The 26,777-nt window shown below is 35.9% G+C and overlaps 1 protein-coding gene and 1 non-coding gene across 9 annotated transcripts in view; one reads left to right on the plus strand and one right to left on the minus strand.

Moving 5' to 3' along the window:
• CLTC (clathrin heavy chain) overlaps positions 1-26,777 on the plus strand; it is a 68,571-nt gene that overhangs the window by 34,810 nt on the left and 6,984 nt on the right. For 4 of the 8 annotated variants that reach the window (XR_004972791.1, XM_036340158.1, XM_036340160.1 and 1 more), the window contains 24 exons: positions 216-368; positions 884-1,006; positions 2,489-2,626; positions 2,869-3,033; positions 3,190-3,370; positions 4,949-5,112; positions 9,741-9,866; positions 10,450-10,592; positions 11,912-12,146; positions 14,621-14,743; positions 15,324-15,469; positions 15,710-15,893; positions 16,095-16,287; positions 16,799-16,956; positions 17,175-17,339; positions 17,463-17,570; positions 17,654-17,821; positions 17,946-18,095; positions 18,192-18,323; positions 18,442-18,552; positions 19,454-19,624; positions 20,008-20,229; positions 21,427-21,447; positions 24,984-25,059. Coding sequence is in view for 6 of the 8 variants with exons in the window: in XM_036340158.1 (XP_036196051.1) it covers positions 216-368; positions 884-1,006; positions 2,489-2,626; positions 2,869-3,033; positions 3,190-3,370; positions 4,949-5,112; positions 9,741-9,866; positions 10,450-10,592; positions 11,912-12,146; positions 14,621-14,743; positions 15,324-15,469; positions 15,710-15,893; positions 16,095-16,287; positions 16,799-16,956; positions 17,175-17,339; positions 17,463-17,570; positions 17,654-17,821; positions 17,946-18,095; positions 18,192-18,323; positions 18,442-18,552; positions 19,454-19,624; positions 20,008-20,229; positions 21,427-21,447; positions 24,984-25,059 (3,556 nt within the window). In the remaining 2 variants the exon portion in view is untranslated. The remainder of the gene's footprint in view (positions 1-215; positions 369-883; positions 1,007-2,488; positions 2,627-2,868; positions 3,034-3,189; positions 3,371-4,948; positions 5,113-9,740; positions 9,867-10,449; positions 10,593-11,911; positions 12,147-14,620; positions 14,744-15,323; positions 15,470-15,709; positions 15,894-16,094; positions 16,288-16,798; positions 16,957-17,174; positions 17,340-17,462; positions 17,571-17,653; positions 17,822-17,945; positions 18,096-18,191; positions 18,324-18,441; positions 18,553-19,453; positions 19,625-20,007; positions 20,230-21,426; positions 21,448-24,983; positions 25,060-26,777) is intronic. The other 4 variants (XR_004972792.1, XM_036340159.1, XM_036340161.1 and 1 more) reach the window with 3 other exon arrangements.
• LOC118672550 lies at positions 8,586-8,718 on the minus strand. The gene has a single exon (XR_004973114.1). It is a non-coding gene; the product is annotated as a small nucleolar RNA SNORA42/SNORA80 family (small nucleolar RNA).

Here is a 26,777-nt window from a genome sequence, read left to right on the forward strand (position 1 = left end):
GTCTTTAAGTAGGATGTGTGAAAATTCTACTGAGACATTGCTGTGAATACATAATCAAGAGTCTTTACTAACCACAACCCCTGAATACTTGTAATATATTCTGGGACAATTGAGTAACTAAATGTTATCATATTATTTATAGTGGAAGTAGTGTCAACTGCTCATTTATAAAACAACTTATGGATTACTAACTAATCTCTTTTTCCTTTGGACAGCTGGAATGTTCTGAAGAACTAGGTGACCTTGTGAAATCTGTGGACCCTACATTGGCACTTAGTGTGTACCTAAGGGCTAATGTCCCAAATAAAGTCATTCAGTGCTTTGCAGAAACTGGTCAAGTTCAGAAGATTGTTTTGTATGCTAAAAAAGTGAGTTTAATGAAACAAAGTCTCAAAAACTTTAATGAATTAACAAAAAATTCATTAAAACATTACAGAGAAATTAGCCTGTAGAAACTCTAAGTGGCTTTAATAGTGAATTTCCTTAAATTTTTAGTTACTGGGAAAAGTATAAAAGCCCTATTTTAGTCCCACATATGGAATTACACTTATTAAAAAAATGGAGAGTTTCTCTTATACAGCTTACTAGAATTTAAGATGTCAGGGGCATGCTTAAACTGTTAGAACAAACTTTTTGAAATAGTTACTCATCAAAAATGAAGCCAATTATAAAAATTTACAGCTATTTAATCAAACGTTATCACTAAGGCATCTATTTGCCTAATATAAACCAAGGTCAAACGGAACACCTTAAATTAAAACTGAATTTGTACTTTCATTAGTAGTTCTATATTAGTAAGATTCTGTTGCAGAAAAAAAAAACACCTTTAAATTATATAAAAAGGAAACTTTGTGGTGGGGTTTAAATTTATATCTATTTGTAGGTTGGATATACTCCAGACTGGATCTTTCTGCTGAGAAATGTCATGCGTATCAGTCCAGATCAGGGACAGCAGTTTGCTCAAATGTTGGTTCAGGATGAAGAACCTCTTGCTGATATCACACAGGTAAAGAAATGAAAATGTATTGGTAGAAGTTGATTTCAATAGAGAATGGGGGGATTTGAGTTTAAACAATTTGGAGAAGAATGGGTCAACCATTCAATTTCTAGAAATTAAAGCTTTGTCTTATCTGCATAGACAAAAAAAGCAAGTTGCAGAAGAATGGACAGTATGGTACCATCTACATACAGTTTTTTGTTTTTCTTTTTAATCCTCACCAGAGGATATGCTTTCATTGATGAGGGAGGGAGGGAGGGAGGGAGGGAGGGAGGGAGGAAGGGAGGAAGGGAGGAAGGGAGGGGGAGAGAGAGAGAGAGAGAGAGAGAGAGAGAGAGAGAGAGAGAGAGAGAGAGAGAGAGGAGAGAACATCAATGTGAGAAACACTGATTGGTTGGCTCCCATATGCACCCTGACTGGGGATCAAACCCACAACCCAGGCATGTTCCCTGACTGGGAATCAAACCTGTAACCCTTTTGGTGCTCAGGATGACGTTCCAACCAACTGAGCCACCTGGCCAGGGCTATATATACAGTTTAAAAACAAACAAAATGGACTTCTTGTTTAGAGATGTATATGTAAACATATGAAAAATGTATGGGAATAATAGTTGTTTTTACTAGAACTAAAAATAACTCCAGAAGACAAAAATAGTTCTTATCTTTTTTAACCCTCACCTGAGGATATTTTTTCCATTGCTTTTCAGAGAAAGTGGAAGGAGCGGGGTGTGGAGAGAGAAACATTGATGTCTCAGAGACACATATACTGATTGCCTCCCACACTCGCCCCAACAGGCTGGGGAGCAAACCCACAACCCAGGTACATGCCCTTGACCGGGAATCAAACCTGTGACTGACATTCTAACCACTGAACACACAGGCCAGAGCTACCTTTTTTTAAAAATTGATTTGAGAGAAAGAGAGACAGAAACAGACATCGATTTGTTCGACTTACTATGCATTCATTGGCTGATTCATATATGTGCCCTGACCAGGGATCAAACCCACAACCTTGGCGTATCAGGATAATGCTCTAACCAAATGAGCTACCTGGCCAGAGCCAAAAATTTATTTATTTTTATTTGTTTAAATATATTTGTATTGATTTTAGGGCAGGGGGGAGAGAAAGAGAGAGAGAGAGAGAGAGAGAGAGAGAGAGAGAGAGAGAGAGAGAGAGAGAGAAACATCAATGATGAGAATCATTGATTGGCCACCTCCTGCACAACCCCACTGGGGATTGAGCACACAACCCAGGCATGTGCCCCTGACCAGAATTGAACCAAGGACCCAGCTAGGGCCCAAAAATTTATTTTTAAATTATGAAGTTATGCTGTCCAAATAACATTATTTAAGTCTGGGGTTTGTTTGGTCTGGCAATTTTTTATATGTAAAACGAGATAATACTAAATTTCCTTTCATTTGCCTATTATCAACAGTATCATAAAGCCATTTTTAAACATCTCAAACAATATTCTTTAAATATTTTTGCAGATTGTGGATGTCTTTATGGAATACAATCTAATTCAGCAGTGTACTGCATTCTTGCTTGATGCCCTGAAGAATAATCGCCCATCTGAAGGTCCTTTACAGACTAGGTTGCTTGAGATGAACCTTATGCACGCACCTCAGGTATATATATGCGTTCATACTTTTAAGGTGTTTTCAACACTGTTTTAGTAGTTACTCAGAACTTCTTGGATTGTTATTTGAAGCAACTGAGATGACTGTTCTTTAAGAAAATTTAGTTAACATTCCTTTGTATTTTCTCTTCTTTATCAATTAGTTATTGGATCTTTATATGTAATCTGGATATAGAATTACTGATATAAATGGGCTTGTAAAATAAACTTATTCTGTTTGTGGTTTTATAGGTTGCAGATGCTATTCTAGGGAATCAGATGTTCACACACTATGACCGGGCTCATATTGCTCAGCTGTGTGAAAAGGCTGGTCTGCTGCAACGTGCATTAGAACACTTCACTGATTTATATGATATTAAGCGTGCAGTTGTTCACACCCATCTTCTTAACCCTGAGGTATCTCATTTTCTTACCTAACAGGTGGTCTTAGATATGATTAAATGATGTACTAAAAATGTGTTTGTGGTTCTGAATGATGATAATTTCATATCACTATTAGATTCAGTTTTATTTCATGTATGTACTTGCTTATTTATTTATTTTGTCCTCTAGTGGTTAGTGAACTACTTTGGATCCTTATCAGTAGAAGACTCCCTAGAATGCCTCAGGGCCATGCTGTCTGCCAATATTCGCCAAAATCTGCAGATATGTGTTCAAGTGGCTTCTAAGTATCATGAACAACTGTCAACTCAGTCTCTGATTGAACTGTTTGAATCTTTCAAAAGTTTTGAAGGTAATTAGGAATTTCTGAGTTGTGTTTTAATTAAGACAACCAAGAGGGATATTATTATGATCACAGGCTATTAGAAATTCTGTCTCTACAAGCTTAATTTAATGGGACAATTTTAAGTTTTATCATGCAATAAATGTCGAGCATCTTTTATGTCAGATTTGAGGGATATGCAGTGAACAAGATTGCTTGGATATTTTATAGGTGAAATAAAAGCAGAATTTTAAGATACAAACATATATAGTGGCTTTGTCATAATTGTGTAAGACAAAAATACTAGTGACTAGTGATCAGGTATAATAAATTTTCATGCTATGTTGTCTGACTCTTATAATGGCAAATGTTTCTAACCAAGGATATTTTGTGACCTGTCATTATACAGCAGGTTTGTGTAACTTCAGCACTTCAGACATTTTGGGCTGGATAACTTGTTGGTGGGAGGGGTGTATGCAGGATTCTTAGCAACATCTCTGGCTTCTACTCACTAGGTGCCAGTGTGGTTCAGCGCCACCAGTTGTGACACAAAAATGTCTCCAGACATTGCCAAATGTCTCCTGGGAAGAAAATCACCCCCAGTTGAAAACCACTGCTGTACTGAGTACTAATGTAATCACTGTTGGGTGGCTCTTGGGTTCATTAGCCAAACTTCTGGTCCCAGTTACCTTTTCTTCCTCTTTTTATAGTATTATTCTAGACAGAAGGAATAAGATTTCTACTAGTTTTCTGTTTCTGTATGTTAGCTATGCACTAAACTGATACTATTTCATTCAGTACAGTAACCACTAGCCACATACGGCTATGTAAATTTGAAGTAATTAAAACTGAATATAATTAAAAATTTAGTTCTTTAGTCACACTAGCCACATTTCAAGTGCTTGATAGCCACATGTGGTTAGTGGCTACTGTATTGACAGCACTGCATTAAATTCTCTTCAAACTACTTTTGTATGTTTCCTATTAACTGCATATGGAAAAACATCTGCTATAAGGGTCTTCATTTAAAACTTATCATATGGAATATAATGTGATAATTAGTTTGGTATTAAGTAGCTGCCTCCTATTTCTCTATTATTAGAAAACATTGGGTTGAATTTTTTGTGTTGTTTTTTTTTTAATATATTTTTATTAATTTCAGAAAGGAAAGGAAAGGAAAGGGAGAGAGAGATAGAAACATCAATGATGAGAGAGAATCACTGATGGGCTGCCTCCTGCACACCCCACACTGGGGATCAAGCCCACAGCCTACGCATGTACCCTAACCAGAAATCGAGCCATTACCTCCTGGTTCATAGGTCGACGCTCAACCACTGAGCCACGCTGGCCAGGCTGAATTTTCTGGGTTTTTTTTTCAAGATTAAGGTGCAAATCCATTTATTGAACTAATTACTAGATTAATTAGTATCCTTATGGAGTTTTTTGAGCAACCAGTTTTTATTTGGGAGTATTGAGTATGTGTTTTTTTATTTTTTGTAAAATTGAGGTGTAATTGAAATAACATGTTTTTTAATTGCTTAAATATTATACAGTTCTGTTATTCTCAAAAGTGCACCTGTACTTAATTTCAATTATCTGATTTTTAAGGTCTCTTTTATTTTCTGGGATCCATTGTCAACTTTAGTCAGGATCCAGATGTGCACTTTAAATATATTCAGGCAGCTTGCAAGACTGGGCAGATCAAAGAAGTAGAAAGAATCTGCCGAGAAAGCAACTGCTATGATCCTGAGCGAGTCAAGAATTTTCTCAAGGTAAGTGATTTTGAGTAATGCAGTTTCTGGTTGGGTTGAAGATCAGCAGTTCTGCAAGGGTTTGGTTAGTTAAAAAAAAAAAAAGTTCCCCTAAATGTAAAATTCTTAACATTCTGAAATTGTGTGCTGAATTATTTCTTCCAAATTTAATACTTCGTGGTTTCCTTTGAAATAGGGAAGGAAATTGGTAAGTAATATTTAGAATGGCCCCATCTATTTAAAAGAAGGGAAAAAATGCACTACCTTAAAGAAATGTCATTTCTTTCACTTTGAAAGTGGTTTAGATGTTCAGTGTCATTTTAGAATTTCATTTAGTCGTCTTTTGAATATTAAAATCATTTTGCCTTCAGTGTCATTTTAAGGAGCCTCTAGCAGGTTTATTTCTGTCATCAAATTAGCCTGACTCTGGAAATGAAATATTAATCATGTATAATTCATAAATTGAGGGTAAGATTAAACAAAAATCCTCAGATTTGTGGCACGGAATTTAGTTCTAGAGAAGTAAGAACTGCCTATGTTGAAGTGAAAAGTAATGGTTTAAAGATTCTTAGCTCTTTAAAATATACCTAAGGGCAGTTAATTTTGTTTAACTTAACTTTACCTTTATTCTCATCCCTACTAGTTACTTTGACAGGAAAATAAAACTTTAATATTGTTAGTTGCCTCTAAAATTCAGGAAAACTATAGAACATTCAGTTCATCCCCCTTAACATTTATTTATATATATGAAATGACTCCAGAAACTGAATATGAAGTTCTTAAACATTTTTTTTTTTCTTTTGGAAGAATTTTAGATTGAAACTAAAACCAAAATGCTTAATGAATAATTTAGTAGAAAAAATAGGCTTTTCCTACGCCTACACTGTCATCATTTTTAATCTACAGTTGTATTAGCTGATTGGGCTCTAGATTAAATACCCCCAAACCTTAGGGGTTTCAGTGTACTGAGATAGTCAAAGTGCTGAAGTAACCCTATATTATAGATGAAAAAATAAACTATCCCCCAAAAATACAGCTTTATAATTTAATGTCTTGACCATTATAAATAGTCTGAATGGCCTGGCTAGTATGATGTGTTTGAACTCAAGACTTTCTGTTGTCAAAAAAACTCCAAATAAGAAAGATTGATGCTTTATGCTTGGCTAGTGTACCCCTAACACTGGTACAGTTCCTCATTTGATTGTCAGTACTGTTTCCTTTTTTAAAAATACTACCAGGTTCTTAAACTGATTTCTTTTTGTTTTCATTAAACTCACAGCTTTTATGCTTTAGTCGTAATTTCTTTAGCATTGGGTATTAATATTTGACTTATGAAATATATATATATTTGTAAAGCAGGACTAAATTATTTTGTTCTTGAACTTGAGAAAACTTATCTGAATATTAGGATGGTGCACCCGTAAGTTGCTTAGCCCATGAGATCTAATTAGACGAGGATTTCCATTCCACATTTGTGAATTGGGTGCAAGCCTGATAGAGTAGGGGCATGGATGTGGATATTACAGGCCTTTGAACCAGTCAGACCTGGTTCAAATTCCATTTCTTTCTATTACTAACTATTATTTGTTCATTCAGTATATGTCTACCTGTTACCTCAAGCAAATTAACTCATCCTTGGTTTCTTCAGCCACAAGTTGTTTTTCTCAACTACCTTCGTAGGCCATAGGTGTTCAGGTTATAACAGCTGTAAATAAGCTGTGTTGGTGGGCCTTGGAAATAAGGTGGTGCTAGCCTACATGTGAAATAGAATAATTCAAGTTTTGTTTCTTTTTGGTTTTGAGTTATTCCTGACTCCTTGAATGAATTCTAATTCCAGGCTGAGTTAGAGGTAAGCCTGGTGTCTTATCTTTAAATAATCTGAGATAGGAACTCAATACTACGATGCTACTATTGTATGTAGCCTTTCATCCCAGTAGTGAGAATGAACATACTAAATCATTTTATTCCCTTTCCTTATTGACCAGTAGTATGGTAGCTGCAATGCTACATCTCACCATCACTGTTATAAAGCTTTGGAGGTACTAGCTATATGATAATTGATTGATGTTGTATGTAAACTCTGTGGTAATAAGAAAAATACTTCTCTGAATCTGATCTTGAACATTCCAATGCCAATTATATGCTAACCACCAGAAATACAGAGATTGATAGAATATGGTTCCCGTGTACAGTAACCTGTTAGCAGGAAGAAATGATGACATTAGCATCATTTGGCTCATGACCTAAGTTTTTGTGGAATTATAGATCTCCATAGAAAGCATGAAACTGTTCTCCAGATCCATGATCTGCTTCTTGCTACCTTTAATCTTCTGTCAATTTTCCTTTCCTGGTTTTGCTTGACCGACACTGACCTGCTTGCTATTTCTGGAACCCCCTAAGCCCTCTCCTGCTCCAGGGTCTTTGCTTGTACCCCTTTCTGCTTTTCTCTGACCTTTATGACCTAAGTCCTAACGTTCTTTAAGATTTCTCATCAGATGTCATGAGAAAGGATGTCTCAGATGGCCTATCCTTACCACCCCCATATTCTACTTTTTTAAAATAACACTTAACAGTATTGTCTCTTCCCATCCTTTGAGGGAATGCTTACTTTGTTCCCTGCTATATCTCCAGTGCATAAGTACAGTGTCTGGTACCTGGGTACTCAGTAAATATTAGTTAAATGAATAACTTCATGTTTATGACAACCCCTGAATGTTTATATAATTTTAATTTTTACCTAAAATCTTTGACCATAATAGCTTCAGGGTAAACTTTTAAATAATTTAAAATATTAATAGCATTACTTACATGTGCAAATTTAGGCAATCAAGAAACTATTCATTCTAGATTTTTGTCTACTCTTTCAATCTTAAATTTGGGGGGAGGGCGGGGGGACGTAGATACAGTATGTTTGTCTTTGCCAGCAGAAATCTTAAACACACATGAGAATAGAATACCTAAGTAATCTTAGATTACTTGCAAGTATGTTTTCTCCCTAAATGATAAAATAAAAGTACATACTATTTTATTTTTATATTAAACAGAATAAAGATTAGTATGACCCACTAACTTTTTGATGTTTATTTAATAGGAAAAACTTGGCTTATTGAAATGTTTACATAGGTAGATCAAACACTCTTTCTAGAGATGATTATAGCAGCTGTTTAGTACAGTTTCCATGCTGCTAAATACTTGCTTTAGACCAGGGGTGGGGAACCTTTTTTCTGCCAAGGGCCATTTGAATATTTATAATATCATTCAAGGGCCATACAAAATTATCAACTTAAAATTAGCCTGCTATATTTGGTCAAACATTTAATTAACGCACCCCTAATGCCTTGGCAGGGCCAGATCAAATGATTTCTCAGGCCTTATATGGCCCAAGAGCTGGATGTTCCCCACCCCTGCTTTAGACTTTCCTTAATGTGTGAAAAATCTGCAGCTGACTTCCACTTCAGATTTACAGCCTTTCCTCTCTCCCCGCCCCTGCCCTCCACTGTGTAACCTGCTTCAGTGCCCGCAGCTACGGGCAGAGGCCAGGCAATGATTCAAGGCCACAGTTTGCTCTGGCATGGGGCACTATGAGAGACCCAGGGGTACAGGCCTATCATAAATCCAGACCCATGCATGCCTTTTTGATCTTTTATTCAGGATTTCTCATGACTCCCAGATTTAGTTTTGTGTTCTTTGAACACTTCGTAGACTAATCTTCAAATTATTTATAATTGGGTGACTGATATGTTCTAAACTTAGGTACTATTTTGTTCTAACCTTGCAAATGATGTTGTTCTTAGTGGCTGTCATTGGGGAAAGTCCTATCCTGCTTAGTTCTACTTCCTTAGCAGATTTTTATAGACAGATCATATATTGAGCAATGTTTCACTGTGTGTAAATGAATTCCTGATGGAAACTGTTGTTTTTTGTGCTTTACCTTATGTCTGTGGAATGTAACAGGACATGTTTCAGGTAAATGCCCAATATAGGTCTTACCTCCTGTCTGTAACATCTATGTCAGTCTATAAAGTAGGATTATAGCTTGGTATTTGTAATGGTAAAAGCAGTAGGCAATTTAAAGATGTCTTTCTTTATGTGCTTTCTTTTTCTTAACTTTTTTCTTATTATAGCAACATGTGGTGTGTTTAATTCATGGCTGTCACCATCATGCTGCTCCTTGTAAGCTTTATTGTAACAGAATGTTAGAGGCTGGCCATATAGAATAGAATTAGGGAGGAGTGAAAATAAGTCATTAGTTTGAAACAAGTACAATCCACTTATGTCATCATTTTGACAATGTGACTATTGGTCTTAAATAACTCAATTCTATTTTATTAATTATTAATGAAAGTCCTGCTGTGATGATTTTATATCCCGAATGCCAGTAGTGGCTCACTAATCTTAATTTGTTACTTTTTTTGGTCAAGGGTGTGTGTGGGAAGGACCTGGTATTTTGCTATGGATCTAAGTATTGATTAATAAAAAATTACTGAAAATGGTGTGCTCTCTCCAGCAATTGGGGATTTCTTTTAAGAGAACAGCCAAGTTTATATGATCCTCTCCCACCAGTATAAAACAGAGGTTGTCATATTTTACATAGATTTGATATCTCACAGGAGAAAATTAAGGTTTCTTTTCGTTCTTTTTCCCTCCAGGAAGCGAAGCTAACAGATCAATTACCACTCATCATTGTGTGTGATCGATTTGACTTTGTCCATGATTTGGTGCTGTACTTATATAGAAATAATCTTCAAAAGTATATAGAGATATATGTACAAAAGGTAAGTAACACTTAGATTACTTAAAAATTAAATCTTATTGTAGATTTTATATTTCACTCTGGAAATGTTCACCCTTTTGAAACTGTGGTCTGCTACAGTGGCTCTTATAATGTTTTCCTGCCCAAATCCTTCTTTGATTAAAATTTTACATGCATGCCAAGTATATAAAACATCAGAAGTGCTGTAGTTGAAAAAGTTGGATGGCCAATGCCCTACGTACTTGGTAGCACCTGAAGTATCTGTGTAGAGGCCATAGACTTCAAAGCACCGTTTTAAAACCATCTTAAATATAGATATAAAAAACTGTACCTTCTAACTCTAAAAACAGGCAGACAGTTTTGCTATAGTGGACTTAATGTGTGAAAAATTCTGTGACTTTTAGCATTTTTGGACTTATTTATCCTTTGGAGTAATGCTGAGATAATTAATTAACAAGCCAGACTTCCTGCTAAATTCCTTGGTCTAGTTGCAAAGTTAGACTCTGTTTATAACTGAGCTAAAAGAGGGGGAAATGTTTCTTCTTTAAAGCTCATTTTTGTTTATCGTATTAAATAGACATTCTTCAAATTTTTTTAACCCTTAGGTGAATCCAAGTCGACTTCCTGTGGTTATTGGAGGATTACTTGATGTTGATTGCTCTGAAGATGTCATTAAAAACTTGATTCTTGTTGTAAGAGGTCAATTTTCTACTGATGAGCTTGTTGCTGAGGTTGAAAAAAGAAACAGGTGTAGTACCATTTAACCTCCATAACTGGGATAAATAAGTCTCTCTCAGCATGGTAACGGATAAAAATGTAACCTGTCAGTTGTTGAAAAGCTAGAAATAAATGGACCGTGATTCCCTGGAAACACCCGATTTAGAAGTGATAGGCTAACTGTAGCGTTGATTTAAAGAAAAGCTGTTTTCTGAAATGTTACAGCTATCATACAAAAAATCTGTTAACCTGGCTAATCACTTGTTTTGCATATTTATAATTAGAGCTACATGGGTTGACTTTGTATATGCTTTTAATGTCAACTATGTGAAAAGCCTCTTTTTAGTTAGGTGTGACACCCTGTATTTGCTAACTAGTTCTTAAATAAATTATTCTCAAGAATAATGAGAAGAGAGTTCCCTATTAACTCTGGGTTAAATTGTGGGTTTTTTTATTTGAATCTTTTTTTTTTAATATATTCTATTGATTTTTTACAGAGAGGAAGGGAGAGAGATAGTTAGAAGCATCGATGAGAGAGAAACATCGATCAGCTGCCTCCTGCACACTCCCTACTGGGTATGTGCCCGCAACCAAGGTACATGCCCTTGACCGGAATCGAACCTGGGACCCTTGAGTCTGCAGGCCGACGCTCTATCCACTGAGTCAAACCAGTTAGGGCTTTATTTGAATCTTAATATTCAAAGGAGAACATGGTAATGTAAGTATTTACATGAATTTGATAGCTAAAATAATGGCCTACTGCTCTTTCTCTGGGTGCTTTTGATATTTAAACCATTGAAACATGAACTATAGCTTAGTGAAACCATGACCTCTGGTGGAGTGATCATACAACTGCTAGAATTATTAAGCCCAGAGCTCCTAAAGATACTACATTTTGTTCCCAGTGTATATTTAGGATGCTGCCTCCTCTGGTTGTAGGTAATGTATGTTAATTGTGTTAAAATTGAAAGAAACCTCAGATAATCTGGCCTATTTTCTCATACCACGTCCCAGTCCACTCCTGAACAAAATTTATCCAAAGTCTAGATATTTTGTCCAGTATAAAAAAGAACAGTTTACGAATCTATAATCTCTTCTTTCTATATCCTATCTATATATATAACAGGTAGGTCTGAGAAAGTATAAAGATAGTTTTATATACTTTCTGTGTAATCTTGGGCAAATCATTTAACCACATTCTGAGTCTTATTTCCCAATTTATAATAGGGTTGTTGAGAATACAAAATAATGTATGGGAAAGCACATTATTTAAGTAGTTAGCATGTTAAGAGTTTGTTATTTATAATACAATATGTGTACATGTGTTGTTTTTTGGTTTGTTTTTATTAGGTTGAAACTGCTTCTGCCTTGGCTAGAGGCCAGGATTCATGAGGGCTGTGAGGAGCCTGCTACTCACAATGCGTTAGCCAAAATCTACATAGACAGTAATAACAACCCAGAGAGATTTCTTCGTGAAAATCCTTATTATGACAGTCGTGTTGTTGGAAAATATTGTGAGAAGAGAGATCCACATCTAGCCTGTGTTGCTTATGAGCGTGGCCAGTGTGATCTGGAACTTATTAATGTGAGTACTGCTAGCTGAATGTATAGAAGGAAGGCTGCATTTTATGTATTTATTTATTTTCTTTAACAAGGTAGTTTTATTAAGAAGGCTGCATTAAAAAATCCTGTATAATAAAACCCTAATATGCAAATTGACTGAATGGCGGAACGACTGGTGTGACACGCACTGACCATCAGAGGGCAGAGGCTCAACACAAGCTTCCCCCTGGTGGTCAGTGTGCTCCCACAGGGGGAGCGCCGCTCAGCTAGAAGCCCGGCTCACAGCTCGGGTGCAGTGGCGGTGGCTGGAGCCTCTCTCTATTATTGAAAGTGTTACAGATGTCCCCCATTTCCCCCCACTTCCCCATTACTCCCTCTCCATCTGGTTTTCATACCACACCAGGCATTCACCGCACCATTGTTTGTGTCCATGGTTTATGCACATGCATACATCTTTTAAACATAAGATAAAGTTGCATGCATCGTGGCCTTGTACCTCTGCAGTGTATTTCCTAAGAATAAGGATGTTCTCTTCCATAAACACATTATAGAAACCAACTTCAGTCAACTTGATTGACAGAATATTTCTTAATTTATGCCAGTTTTGTCAATTGACCGAATAATGTTTCTTACAACAGTTTTTCCTTCCAGTCTAGGATTACATACTGCATATAGTTGTCGTATCTCTTTAGTCTCTTTTAATATGAGACAATTCTTCAGCCTTTCTTTGTAAAAGTGGTCTTTTTTTCTACTTAAAACTTTTTGACTGCAGTGAAATTTACATAATAATCATTTGAAAGTGAAAAATTCAGTGGCAATTTGTACATTCACAGTGTAAGAGAATCTTATTCATTTTGAGTTTCTCTGGTGGCTCCCCGTGATTAGCTTTAGATTGTATATTTTGCATCCAGAATATTGCTTAAGTGATCTTTGTATTTCTCATGCTATTATATGCAGAAGCACCTGGCATTCTTTTGTCCTTTGTTGGTAGAGGCACTTTTTATTGTTGTCAATTTCTTTACTGTATAATTATTATATTTCCCCTTGCAAATGTTGTGTGCCCCTTCTTCTATGCCAATTTAGAATCTATTGATTCTCTTAAACCATTCTTAATTTGTTGGTTGCAAAAGGACAATTTTCCAAGTCTAGCACATTCTCCACATTTAGTCAGCACTCATATTTTCATGTACTCATGAATCCCTGTTTGATTCAATAGGTTATAATCCACCACTATTGTTTTGATGCTCAAAATGTCCCAGTTTTGGCTGATAAAAATCTCTGCAGCCTGCCTTCTGGGGCTTTGTCTTATGGTCTCATCATTCTTCAAGCACGTCCTTATTTTTTAGCACAACAAGTTACTTCACACTCATTTTATGCCCTCCCAGCCCTGGAATCTGCCATTTTCCCAGGGAACTCTCATCCTTTTTAGTGGGGAATGCTATTAAGAACTCAGATCTGGCCGAAACCGGTTTGGCTCAGTGGCTAGAGCGTCAGCCTGCGGACTGAGAGGTCCTGGGTTCGATTCCGGTCAAGGGCATGTACCTGGGTTGCGGGCACAGGGTGTGCAAGAGGCAGCTGATCGATGTTTCTCTCTCATCGATATTTCTAACTCTCTCTATCTCTCTCCCTTCCTCTCTGTGAAAAATCAATAAAATATATTAAAAAAAAAACCAAAAACTCAGATCTGGCCCTGGCTGGTGTGGCTCAGTTGTTGGAGTATTGTCCTATGCACCAAAAGGTTGCCGCTTGGATTCTTGGTCAGGGCACATACCTGGGTTGTGGTTTGATCCCTGGTTGGAGCACATAGAGAAGGCAACCAATTTAAGTTTCTCTCTCCCTCTTTCAAACCCCCCACCCACCCACCCACCCAGTCTCTCTCTCCCTCCCTCTCTCTAAGTATGTCCTTGGGTGAGGATTAAAAAACTCAGATCTGGGCTGTTGGGTGTATTTATATTTGCTCCTGTGATCTTTCAGTGATCATAGCTAGGAAATATATGCGTCTATGTACATACATCCATTCATATACACACGAACATATATGTATGCATGTACACATGGAAAAATAAACAAGAATAGCTAGTAATAGGAAAGTAGCAACTTGGAATAGAATCTGGCATGCCTCAGGTTTTCAAGGGAGGTGATACATCATTTCCTTGGCCTTCCTTTGGCTGCCTACATGTATTAAAAAAAAAAAAAGAATAGCTAGTAAAACACTGAAAAGAAAGCTGTAAAGGTGAACTAGGCCTACCAGATATTAAAGCACATTACAAAGCCTCTGTAATTAAAATAATGCAGTACTAATGCATAAATGACAGACCAGTAGAGTAGAATACTTGTTTGTAACCTCTTCAAGATTATATGTAAAAATTGTGGATTTTTTTCTCCTAGAAAACAATAATCAGAGTATAAATGATAGGAAATAACTTTTAAAAGTAAAGTCAGTTATAAAAAGTCTTTACTTCTTACCTTGAAGTTAATCTTTAATATCTTATTTAGGTTTGCAATGAGAACTCCCTCTTCAAAAGTCTTTCCCGCTATCTGGTACGCCGAAAGGATCCAGAATTGTGGGGCAGTGTGCTGCTGGAAAGCAATCCTTACAGGAGACCTCTAATTGACCAGGTAAAGTTGGCAAATGGGATTAAGGCTCATTTAACTATCAGTAAAACCTTTTCTTTTCCCTCATCATACACATGGACCATATTTAACTATGAGAGAAGGCAGTAAAAAGAAACATTTTAAACATTTAATTATTTTAAATGCTTTGGGAAGCATTTCTAAGGAAAATTTTTAAGTAGATACAAATCTTCCCAGAAAAAAATACTGCAGCATCTGGGAACCGTGCAAATAGCCGAAAACAGAGGAATTATTGAGTATATAATGCTATATCTATGTGGTTTAATTATATGTAGCCATTAAAGTGATAATGGGGAGTGGTTATTATGAGTACTGTTTTAATGAGGGAAAAGATTGAAATTATACAATTAGGGTAATTTTTCAGGAGAATGGAAGTACATATGATATAGTTATACATGAATTTGTGTACGAAGACCTTTAGGTAGTAAATTTAAAGGTATTTTTCCTCCACTTTTTTTTCTGCCTATTTCAAGTTTTCTACTGAAAAGCCAACTTAGTTTTATTAGTTAATACCTTCAAAAATCACTTTGATTCTTGGAACTTATTTTCTATATATCCTCTCCAGGTTGTGCAGACAGCCTTGTCTGAGACTCAGGACCCTGAAGAAGTGTCAGTAACTGTCAAGGCTTTTATGACTGCAGACCTTCCGAATGAACTTATTGAACTGCTGGAGAAAATTGTTCTTGATAACTCTGTATTCAGTGAACACAGGTATGCTCTGAGAGGTTTCCATTGGCTATTTATATTCAGTCTTTTGTTATGGCCTGTCAGTTTTGGGAAGGAACAAGGAGACAAAGATTTGAGTATATTGTCTAAATTCTCACTCTTTAATACCCTCCTCTTCTCACCCTACCTCCTGAGACAAAAGACTGGAGTAGTATAGCCACAGTGCTTATTCTTTACAACTGATGAGCTATTAAAATATTGTGTTTAAATCTTTTTATCTTAAAGGAATCTGCAAAACCTCCTAATCCTCACTGCAATCAAGGCTGACCGTACCCGTGTTATGGAGTATATTAACCGCCTGGATAATTATGATGCCCCAGATATTGCCAATATCGCCATCAGCAATGAGCTCTTTGAAGAAGCATTTGCCATTTTCCGGAAATTTGATGTCAATACTTCAGCAGTGCAGGTAAATAAAATTTCAGGTTACCTAAGTTTATATACTAAATATAATGACTTCTCATGATTCAATATATGTATTATCCTTTGAGGATGAGCATAACCAATTGCTATGGCAAAGGAGAGCAATAAAATCCTAGCCATTTCAATGTAATTGCTGTGTGGTAAGATTCATTTTACTGTAACACTAATTCAAAAATTGGTTGCTTAGGTTTTAATTGAACATATTGGAAACTTGGATCGGGCATATGAATTTGCTGAACGCTGCAATGAGCCTGCGGTCTGGAGTCAGCTTGCAAAAGCCCAGTTGCAGAAAGGAATGGTGAAAGAAGCCATTGACTCTTATATCAAAGCAGATGACCCTTCATCCTACATGGAAGTTGTTCAGGCTGCCAATACTAGTGGTGCGACTTCTTAACTGTTACGTATTTGTGACTTCAGAAAATGTACCTAAGCTCTGATTAAGCTAAGCATTAAGATAAATTGTGTACTCTGAATTAAGTAGGAATTAGATACTTAGGGTTACTTTTGAAAACATGTAGCCCTCCATTTTAGTCCAGATAAAAAGAAGCTGCATTTTGTGAACTTGCAAGGTCCATGGGGAAGATTAATTTTCTGTTTTTGAATTTTCATAAAATTCTGATTGAGCTCTATCTAATATTACAGCTCTCTAAGGGAAAGGGATATCCACTATTCATTTCATTAGTGATAATACAGAAGTATAATAGAAGTTTTGCTATTCTAGATGTATTTCACTGTTTATATTTGTTATTGTCTATAATGTTTTCCTTAAAGGGAAATTAAAAGTAGTTCTCATTTACTTGGGTGAAAAGATAAACGTTAAGATGTCAGTGCTTAAAAAAAAAAAAAGAAGATGTCAGTGCTTGTATTACTTTTTTCTTTTCCTATACCTAGGAAACTGGGAAGAACTGGTAAAGTACTTGCAGATGGCCCGTAAGAAGGCTCGTGAGTCCTATGTGGAGACAGAATTGATATTCGCACTGGCTAAAACAAACCGCCTTGCAGAGTTAGAAGAGTTCATCAATGGGCCAAATAATGCTCATATCCAACAAGTAGGTTTCTTACTCATATTTTTTTTTGAAGAATGTTAAGATAAGTAGTTGAGCAACGTCATTAGCTTAGTAGGATCAACACATTACAGCTGAAGATTTCCAAGGGAAAAAATATCTTACAGGAAAAATATTGTTTCTCAGTATTACATTGAGTTGCAGCTTTGGAGAAAGGATTGAGTTTAGGCTCGCTGAAAATCGATTGTCTTTTTTTTTGTCAGGTTGGTGACCGTTGTTATGATGAAAAAATGTATGATGCTGCTAAGTTGTTGTACAACAACGTTTCCAATTTTGGACGCTTGGCATCTACCCTGGTTCACCTGGGTGAATATCAGGCAGCTGTTGATGGAGCTAGGAAAGCAAACAGTACCCGAACATGGAAAGAGGTAATCTCAACACCTGTTTGAGTAAAGAATTAAGATGCTATTTAGAAATGCTCTTTAAACTGTGAATTGAATTAACCAGCCATGTTTACATTTGAGTTCATATATTTGAAATTTTTATTGTAGGTCTGCTTTGCCTGTGTAGATGGGAAAGAATTCCGTCTTGCTCAGATGTGTGGGCTCCATATTGTAGTACATGCAGATGAATTAGAGGAACTTATCAACTACTATCAGGTAATGAACAGCAGTCTTTCATATTAATTGATATCTTTTGCCACAGATATTCCTATCTTTAATTTCCTATCTTCCTTATTCAGGATCGTGGATATTTTGAAGAACTGATAACAATGTTGGAAGCAGCTCTGGGACTTGAGCGAGCTCATATGGGGATGTTCACCGAATTAGCCATTCTATATTCTAAATTTAAGCCACAAAAAATGAGGGAGCACTTGGAGCTGTTCTGGTCCAGAGTGAATATACCTAAGGTAACCAGCCTTTAACATTGGGAGCAACTCTGTAGCTAAAACTAATATTTTAAAACATCCCTTTTTGGACTACTATCTAGAATTAAAGATTCATATTTAAAGCAATTAAATCTTTCTTACATAGGTGCTAAGAGCTGCAGAACAAGCTCATCTTTGGGCGGAATTGGTGTTTTTGTATGACAAGTATGAAGAATATGATAATGCCATAATTACCATGATGAATCATCCCACTGATGCATGGAAAGAAGGGCAGTTCAAAGATATCATTACCAAGGTATGTACCTTCTTCAGAAAAAAAAACAAAGGCTTTAAAATGAGTAAGCTCATTAGGAAGTAATTCTGACTTATGTATGGATTTTTCCCATTTTAGGTTGCCAATGTGGAATTATACTACAGAGCAATACAGTTCTACTTAGAATTCAAGCCTCTGTTGTTAAATGATTTGCTAATGGTGCTGTCTCCACGGTTGGATCATACTCGTGCAGTCAATTATTTCAGCAAGGTAATTATTTTTTAAAACTTAAAAATATTATAACAAGGATCTAAGACATGCTTGAATAGTTTTTGTCCATGGAACTTTAACCATGTGCTACATTTGTAACAAACTCTTTATTTTAAAGGTTAAACAGCTACCCCTGGTGAAACCATATTTGCGTTCAGTTCAGAACCACAACAACAAATCTGTGAATGAATCACTGAACAACCTTTTTATTACAGAAGAAGATTATCAGGTAAAACCTTTTGATTCTTGCATATATTCTCAAAACTCAGGTTATAATTAGGTTGTAAATTGATATGTTTTGCAGTTAAAAAATAAAAAGAGGCCATTATCCTTAGACTTTTAAATAGTAGGTATTTATATGCCTACGATTTAAATTTAAAGAGGTATTCAGGATTAATAAATCTGACTTCCCCCTGATGAAATGCCAAGTTTGCAGAATTTTGCTTAAATCCTTATCTCTCTTTAGAAAAAAATTATGGTTACTTTATCCCTAAGCATATTATAGATAGGGTTGAAAAGTCTTTGATCTCTTAACTAATCCTTAAAACTTGGTATTAACTGTACTTATTCACTGCTTTTCTTGCCCAATACCATATTAGTATTTGTTTAATAAACTTTCCCTTGTGAAAGGCTTCACAAGAACAAAATTAATTAAGAGTTAATATTCAGTGGGCTCTTTCTTCTTTTAGGCTCAGAGCCCATGCCCCTCTGTATGACTGACTATCATGTTGAGTTGTATCAGGAGTTTCCTCAGAGCATAAAATCTTACCCTTCAAATTATAAACTTTCCGAATTTCATAACCATTTATGTTAGTCCTTGATATGAAAACCTTGGAGAAAATTGCACCTTTAGAAATTTTACAGTATCTTCGAGGTCTTTGTTACATAATTATATTGGAGAACCTTGATGCTTATTTATTAGATTACAACTTTGTGATTTGATGCTTGAGTCTAGGCTGTTATATTTTAATAATGGTTCACTGGTTATCATCATATGTACATGTCCATTGATCATGTCATATACAGTCAGTTATGTACATAATGGCTCATTGATAGAAAATGATGGAACATAAAATTAAAACTAGAATGGAACACTGATTTGGAATTTGGATGGCTTTTCTTTTTTTAAGGCTCTGCGAACATCAATAGACGCTTACGACAACTTTGACAATATCTCACTTGCTCAGCGTTTGGAAAAACATGAACTCATTGAGTTCAGGAGAATTGCTGCTTATCTCTTCAAAGGCAACAATCGCTGGAAACAGAGTGTAGAGCTGTGCAAGAAAGATAGCCTGTACAAGGTGGATGAAGTTGGTGGGGGCAGGGCCATTAAACCAACTTCTGGATGATCTGTGTTAACCCTAACGTGGTATACTACAAGTGATTATGGTCTTTAAAAGTATTAGCTTATGAATATGAGAATTACCTTTAAGCCCCCATTTGAGGAGATCATAGTTAAGTGAATTTCTTTATTCTAGGGCTACCTTATTTTTATTTCAAAGCTCTCTCTTTAAAAAAAAAAAAAAATGCTTTATCCATCTATTCCTTTTCTTTCAACAAATCTTTAAATTATATAACTGGGACTCCACCCCGCCGCCCCCCCCCCGCCCCCTTGTATTGCTTGATTTACCGGTTTCAGTATATTTGAGTTTAATGTTTGACTTTCATCCTTTCGTTTGAATAGGATGCAATGCAGTATGCCTCTGAATCTAAAGATACTGAGTTGGCTGAAGAACTCCTACAGTGGTTTTTGCAGGAAGAAAAAAGAGAGTGCTTTGGAGCTTGTCTCTTTACCTGTTATGATCTTTTAAGGCCAGATGTTGTCCTGGAAACTGCCTGGAGGCACAATATCATGGATTTTGCCATGCCCTATTTCATCCAGGTCATGAAGGAATATTTGACAAAGGTAATGGCACCTCTGGGTATATTCAGAACTAATTATCTTGAATATGTAAAACTCCATGTGCAGATTTATTTTTTTTTAATGTTTTTTCTCTAGTAAAAGTAAGTTATTTAGTTGATTCAAAAATATTCCTGTTCTCCATAAATTTTTAATTTTTGACAAATGACATTGCATGGAAAAGGAAACTCAAATCATAACTTGCCAGAAGGTTTATCCTCAATGTATTTCTGAGGATAAATAGTATTACTTCTACATTGTATGTTAGTTTTTTTAAAACATTAAAAAAATTTTTTTCAAAATATCTTAGATCAGTTCTTACTATTCAGATTCTAGAAATAGTAGTATAGGTTCCCTTTATTCAGTTGTTTCTTGACTTTAATGTGTATGCGTGTTTCCCTGGGGAAGCTACACCTGTATTCTTAACATCTGTTAATCTTCTCAATATTTTGATAGTTTAACCCCTAATTTTAAAATATCATAGGAGGTTAACAAGTAATGACACATTTCCTAAAAGTGCATTAAACAAGCTGGGGATATAATCTTATAAAAGTCACTTATTTGTCTTAGCGTCCCGTTTTGATGTTAGATATTTTTATTCACCCTACTTCAACAGTTACTAGCTTTTTTGCTGTCAAACATTTAAAAATTATCTTAAAGGATCCATTTCATTAGAGAAAACATGCTTATTAAAACCTGTTTCACATCTGATCTCTTCAGCATGCCTGTTTAAAGGGGGGAAATAGCACTACTAACAGCCCCCAGTATACTGAGTATTTCCTTAGGCTACCATCTAAGTAGATACCATTATGTTCAGTAATAATATTTTAAGAATTAACACTTTCTGTGTATAAGTCCAGGGTATCTTAGCCATAGATGAGAATTCTTTTCTTATGCATAATGCCAGCTTGTGAGACCTGGCCCTAAACTGCTGTTAACCAAAGTGCTGTAAATTTTACTAGTGATTAAGCTGCTTTCTTTCACACTGACTCCAGCATAAATTCTTCTGCAGTAAGCTCTGAAGTTAAAAATATATATATATTCTAAATTTTGCTTACAGTATGCCCTTTATTTTCACTATTCTCATACCTTTTTTAGTGGTTAGATGTTTCTCCCCTAAACCTTTGTTGCTGATTCTACCTTTTTATGCTCAATATGGAATTTGATTTTTTTCTAAGCTGCACCTTCTGAATTCCTTTGCAGGTTGATGCAATAAAGGAAAAGGTGAAAGTTGATTCTTTTCCATCTTTAAGTCTGGAGGACTAAGTCTAAGGAATTTGCATGATTTTTTCCTTCCTTTTCTACACTGCTGCTGCTGCTTTTTCCCCCCCCAATAAATTTTCACTAAAGCCTCTGCAAGTCCCTTGAAACATAACTATAATAGAGTTGTAGGACGTTAGTAGATGTTTGGTACTAATCGGCTAATAGGCTTTAGGAAGGGCAGGAGGCTAATCAGTAGTTGGTTCACAGTCTCTCTTAAATAATTATTAAAAACTGAGCATGGTGAGTTTCCATATTATTTTCAAAGTTTCAGGAAATTTCTCTTCCCTGTCAGGGTATCTGGACCATAATAGGATTCTCTTAATACTCTAAATAAATTTAAACAGCCTCTGGTTTTATTTTGTGAGCTTGCCTGACAGTCGCTGAATTTATATCTGTATATACATGCCCTAAAAGGCTTTTTGGGATTTTTTTTGGTATTGAAGGACTGTGATCCAGTTTCTGATCTCTTGATTCTTACTAATTTTTTGCTGAAAAGTAGATACAAGAGATACTAGCTGCTTCCGAAGAGACTTTCCTCATGTTTCTCCAGGTGTCCAGTTCTTATGGTGCTAGTCCATTTTCAAGAGGACTCAAAACTTTTTAATTATGAGAGTAGCTTGCTCTAATTGCTGCTAGCAACATGGATTATTTCTATATAACAAAGCAATATTAACTTCTATGTTTTGTAATAAGGCACGCCTCTGAAGCCACCTCAAGTTTGCTCTCTTATTCATCTGTTGGTTTATCCATGGTAAATTTAGGCACCTTTTGATTGCTGCTTCCTTAATTGGCTTGTCACCATTACAATATAAATGAAACCAATTCACAAACTTATGTCTGATATCAAATTGTGGTAAGAAAAGGGTGGGAAGATAGAGTTGAAACAAATTTGAATGAATTTGGCGGGGGGACAATGCGTTGGAATTATGTTGAACCAAACTGGAGTCACCATTGGAACTTAGGGCAAACCTGAGTAAAATGCATTGTGTGAGGCCCTTCAGCAGCTAGTAAGCAAGGCAGTTAGAAAGCGTGTGTGTGAAAAACAGGTAATTGAACTGCAGTGTTATGCATTGTTTTAAATCAAGCATGTACAACAGTCATTGCAATTACATCATACTACTTTTGAAACTCTTAAAGCATTGCTGTGGGCTGTGTGTGTTTCTTGAGAGCCTGTATAGCAAGTCATCTTCAGATCTCACTTCTTGCTTCAGTACTTTTGCCTTTTTTTCATGCACACATACACCAAAATAACTGACTGCATGTTAACTTTTCTCTGCAGCATATTGCAGTCTCTGTGGAAAAGCCTTTTACATTACAGTGAATTTTCAATAGTACAGGTGGAACTCAGTGACATGCTTACCTGAAATTTTTCTTTTTAAATCCAAGGATCAGAAACTTTTGTTACAGCTCTTAACAAAAGCTTGTGTTCATAACAGCCTTCTCTGCTTTTTCTTTTTTGAGCAATCTAAATTGGGTCTATGGAATAAAAAATTGGATGTTGCTGTGCCAGAGGCTGTCCTATTATATAGAAAAATCAAAAATTTTTTGCTTAGCTTGGTGCTGTTCCTTCAGAGTTCTTATTTTTTTGTGTGTGTCCCCCCACCCCCCCAATGCCCAGCCTGCCTATGTCTGTGCCTGGGCATTGTGATATTGCTAGTTCTTCTAAGTCTTACATGTACTTCTGTAATAGGTCTCTGTCTCCAACATCTGACTCAGACATTAACTTTTAAACATGTGTTCACTTTAGATTCTTTTCCTTGAAAGTCTGGAAATGTATTATGCAGTGGTGGGTTTTTTGTTGTTTAATTTTTTTCTTCTTAGAAGTTATTAAATGTACACTCATCCATTTATTTTTTTTGCACAACCTCTTTAGCTTGGATACTGTTTAGGTTAGCAGAACCCCATCTGACCCTTGGTGGCACATACCATACTTTAAAGTATACAGCTGTAATAATTTTTGTTGTAAGTTTGAATACCAAACTGTGGGTATTTTTCATGGTATTTATACTCGATAGTGGTCTTTAATTTGACATTTGGTAATTTATAACAGATGAACACTTAGGGTATAAAACAGGAAAATGTATGCAAAAGCAAATTAACCCAACTTCCTAGGGTGGGGAAACCACATTTTATCTAAAGGTGTCTAGAGTCTGCCTCAGCTTACTTTTCTAATATTTTGTTCCTTGACATAGTAGGATGGACTAGACTCACATTTATGATACTAAAAAGTTAGTACACATATGAAGTATTATCCTAATCTTAGTGGCCTATCTGAAGACTCCAAGACACCATTTTAAATAATTTCAAAAAGAAATCAGGGCTGCTCTAACCATTTTAGCAGTCTTTATAGCTTTTTCACCGATGTTTGCATGTCTTTTTTTGTGAGTGATTTTTTTCACTATTTGCCTTTTTGAGGAACATTTAATAAAAAGTTTCTTCCTGCACTTTTCCCCCATCTCACTGCACATTTATGACTTTGAAAACCACTAGTAGTAATAACTTTGAGATTTGAAGTGTAGTTTTACTTTAAATATAATGTAGTTATGCTTTGGTTGAGATACCGACTTTTAAATATAGTTTAAAAGACAAATATAGTGTATATTTCAAAAGGCAAGTGAAAGTTGTGCGGTGGAGATTTCCTAGTCCTAGTGTCCTGATGAATTCTTCCTAATTCTTCACAGAGTTAGTCCTAGAGGCACTTTACAGATCACCTTGCTCAGCTGTCTCTTATAGACAAGGACATGTTTTGAGGCTAAGTGCAGTGGTTTGCCAAGGTCACACAACTAGTTAGTGGAAGAACCTATGTGTTCTCCCTCCTTTCATTAACACATATGGACTCCTCTACAGTCTTATTTCTGTCAGATAGTATCCACATTTATTTAGAGTAGCTAGCATATAATGGCCATTTATTGTGGCTTCATTAAAAGCAAAAAAAAGAAAAAAACTCTTAAAAGGCTACTTCTTAGAAAATAGAGCATAAAAACATGCAGCCTGTCTTTATATTAAAATAATCAAATATGGAGCCACTTGAGTCTTAAACTTCAGTTTGTACCTATAATCAGTATCAGCAGAAACTGCACACTGGGCAAAAGGTAGCTTATTCTGCATAAGTATTTGTCCAGTCATTAGACTCATTTTACTTTTTTTGAATACCATTTCCTTTGTGGTAGGCTTTAATCTTCATTTGTAAAAGTGGTTCCTTCTCATTATCTCCCTCCCTCAGGCTGGCTGCTACCTAGCATGCCCAGTTTTAGCCTGGCGTGCGCTTTAATGGCATTTATAAATCCCTCCTTCTGGAGGGTTTATAATGACAGTGCTGAAAATCACCTTGACTGAAGTATGAACATTGCCACTGAATTTGAGGGGGCCTGAGAATGTTCTTTCTAGTCTTTTTATTTTGACAAAATTTAACAAACTAAGGCTTTTCCACTTTCTGCCATAAACCTAGGTTTATAATACTTTTGAGGTGCTAATTAACATTTCCTGTTTTTCTCCAGGTGGATAAATTAGATGCTTCAGAATCACTGAGAAAAGAAGAAGAACAAGCTACAGAGACGCAACCTATTGTTTATGGTAATCTCTATCTCTTTTTAACTTAACAGAAATATAGTAGATAAATGTTTCATTCTTTAGGGATTCTACCTCAAAATAGAAATATAATAAACTTCTAAAATGCAAAAGGCTCACTGGTAAAGAAATAATTCTCTCTACTGTTATTCCACCCCACTCCCCAAAACAGTCTCAAAGCAGGCATTAATTTTATCCCCTCAGGTAATCTTGAATGCAAAGACAATCTCGAAAATCTTAAGATCATAACCTCAGTTTTTCTATTGCCTGGTCACTGGTTGATTGCTTATTCATAAATTACTGAAGAATTATTGGTGAATTCAATTTTCAGAAGTGCCAAGGCTGTCTTTAGAATGCTTTTTTTTTTTTTTAATATATATTCTTTTATTGGTTTTTCACAAAGAGGAAGGGAGAGGGATAGAGAGTTAGAAACATCGATCAGCTGCCTCCTGCACACACCTCACCGGGGATGCACCCACAATCCAGGTACATGCCCTTGACCGGAATCGAACCTGGGACCCTTCAGTCCGCAGGCCGACGCTCTATCCACTGAGCCAAACGAGTCAGGGCTAGAATGCTTTTTACATCAGGGATGGGGAACCATTTTTCTGCCAGGGGGCCATTTGGGTATTTATAACATCATTTGTTTAATATAATTCACCTAATATAAATGTATGTTGTTATGAACAAAGCTCCTAGATTTATTGAATTTCTAGTCTTGCCTGTAATTGCCTTGGTAGGACCAGACTAAATTATTTCAAGGGCCTATATGTCCCGGGAGCCAGACATTCCCCGCCCCTGCTTTACGTAAAGAATACATCCTCTATTTAAATTATAACTGGACAGAGAACCTGAATAGGGTTTCCATTTGAGAACTTTCTAGAGAGATAGGATCTTCAAACTCTCAGTTAATATTTAAGGCAATTTAGTTTCTTCTTACACATTTACGTTTGAACTACCTTTTCCATTTCACTCTTGGTGAACAAATTCATTTGAACAATGAATTTGAAGGGTATAGGTTACAGTGTTCTTTAGACAAAAAATTTTAACCATTGTATCTCATCCTGCTAAAGGAAATGATAATATTCAAATCTATTATGACATTACCTCCTTTATATTGTAAATATAAAGGACTTTGGGGATTTAGAGAATCAGGGTAATTTTGACAAAGTTGGAAAAGATAAACTTTAAATAGATTGTTAGAGATGGGAGTGAGATGTTTCACATATTTGAGATAGGAAACACAGTAGGAACCAAAACAGAATGAGTGTAATAATTTGGGGGCACCTACTAAATTTGATTTGCCTTTAGGGTGTTTAAATGCAGAGGCCTTATAGGCAGTTGACAGTGGGGTTGAAATTTCAAGACAAATGTCAATATCAAGGTTAGAAGTGATTTTTATAAACTGCTGGTTTCCAAAAAGAATTCGCTCACTAAAGACAATTTTGTTGGTTATTCACAAAAAGGGGCGACACAAGGTTGCTTGTGCTGGGAGAAATCTTGCTCTAGGATTACATTCCAGTGGGGGATTGAGTCCTTTTGTGGCAGTTGGGAAGAGGTGTTACGTGTCTTTTCCCGCTAAATAAGCCTCTTTTCCCGCTAAATAAGCCGGCTTCTCTATAGGTTGTTTTCTGTAAGTGGTCAACAACTATTTAAACTTCCTAAGAGGGGCAACAGAATATATGAAAGAGGTTGTATGCTCTAATGTATTTCATACCTAATAT

Source organism: Myotis myotis, unplaced genomic scaffold (genome assembly GCF_014108235.1).
Source record: "Myotis myotis isolate mMyoMyo1 unplaced genomic scaffold, mMyoMyo1.p scaffold_m19_p_17, whole genome shotgun sequence".
In the NCBI taxonomy this organism is placed as follows: Eukaryota; Metazoa; Chordata; class Mammalia; order Chiroptera; family Vespertilionidae; genus Myotis; species Myotis myotis.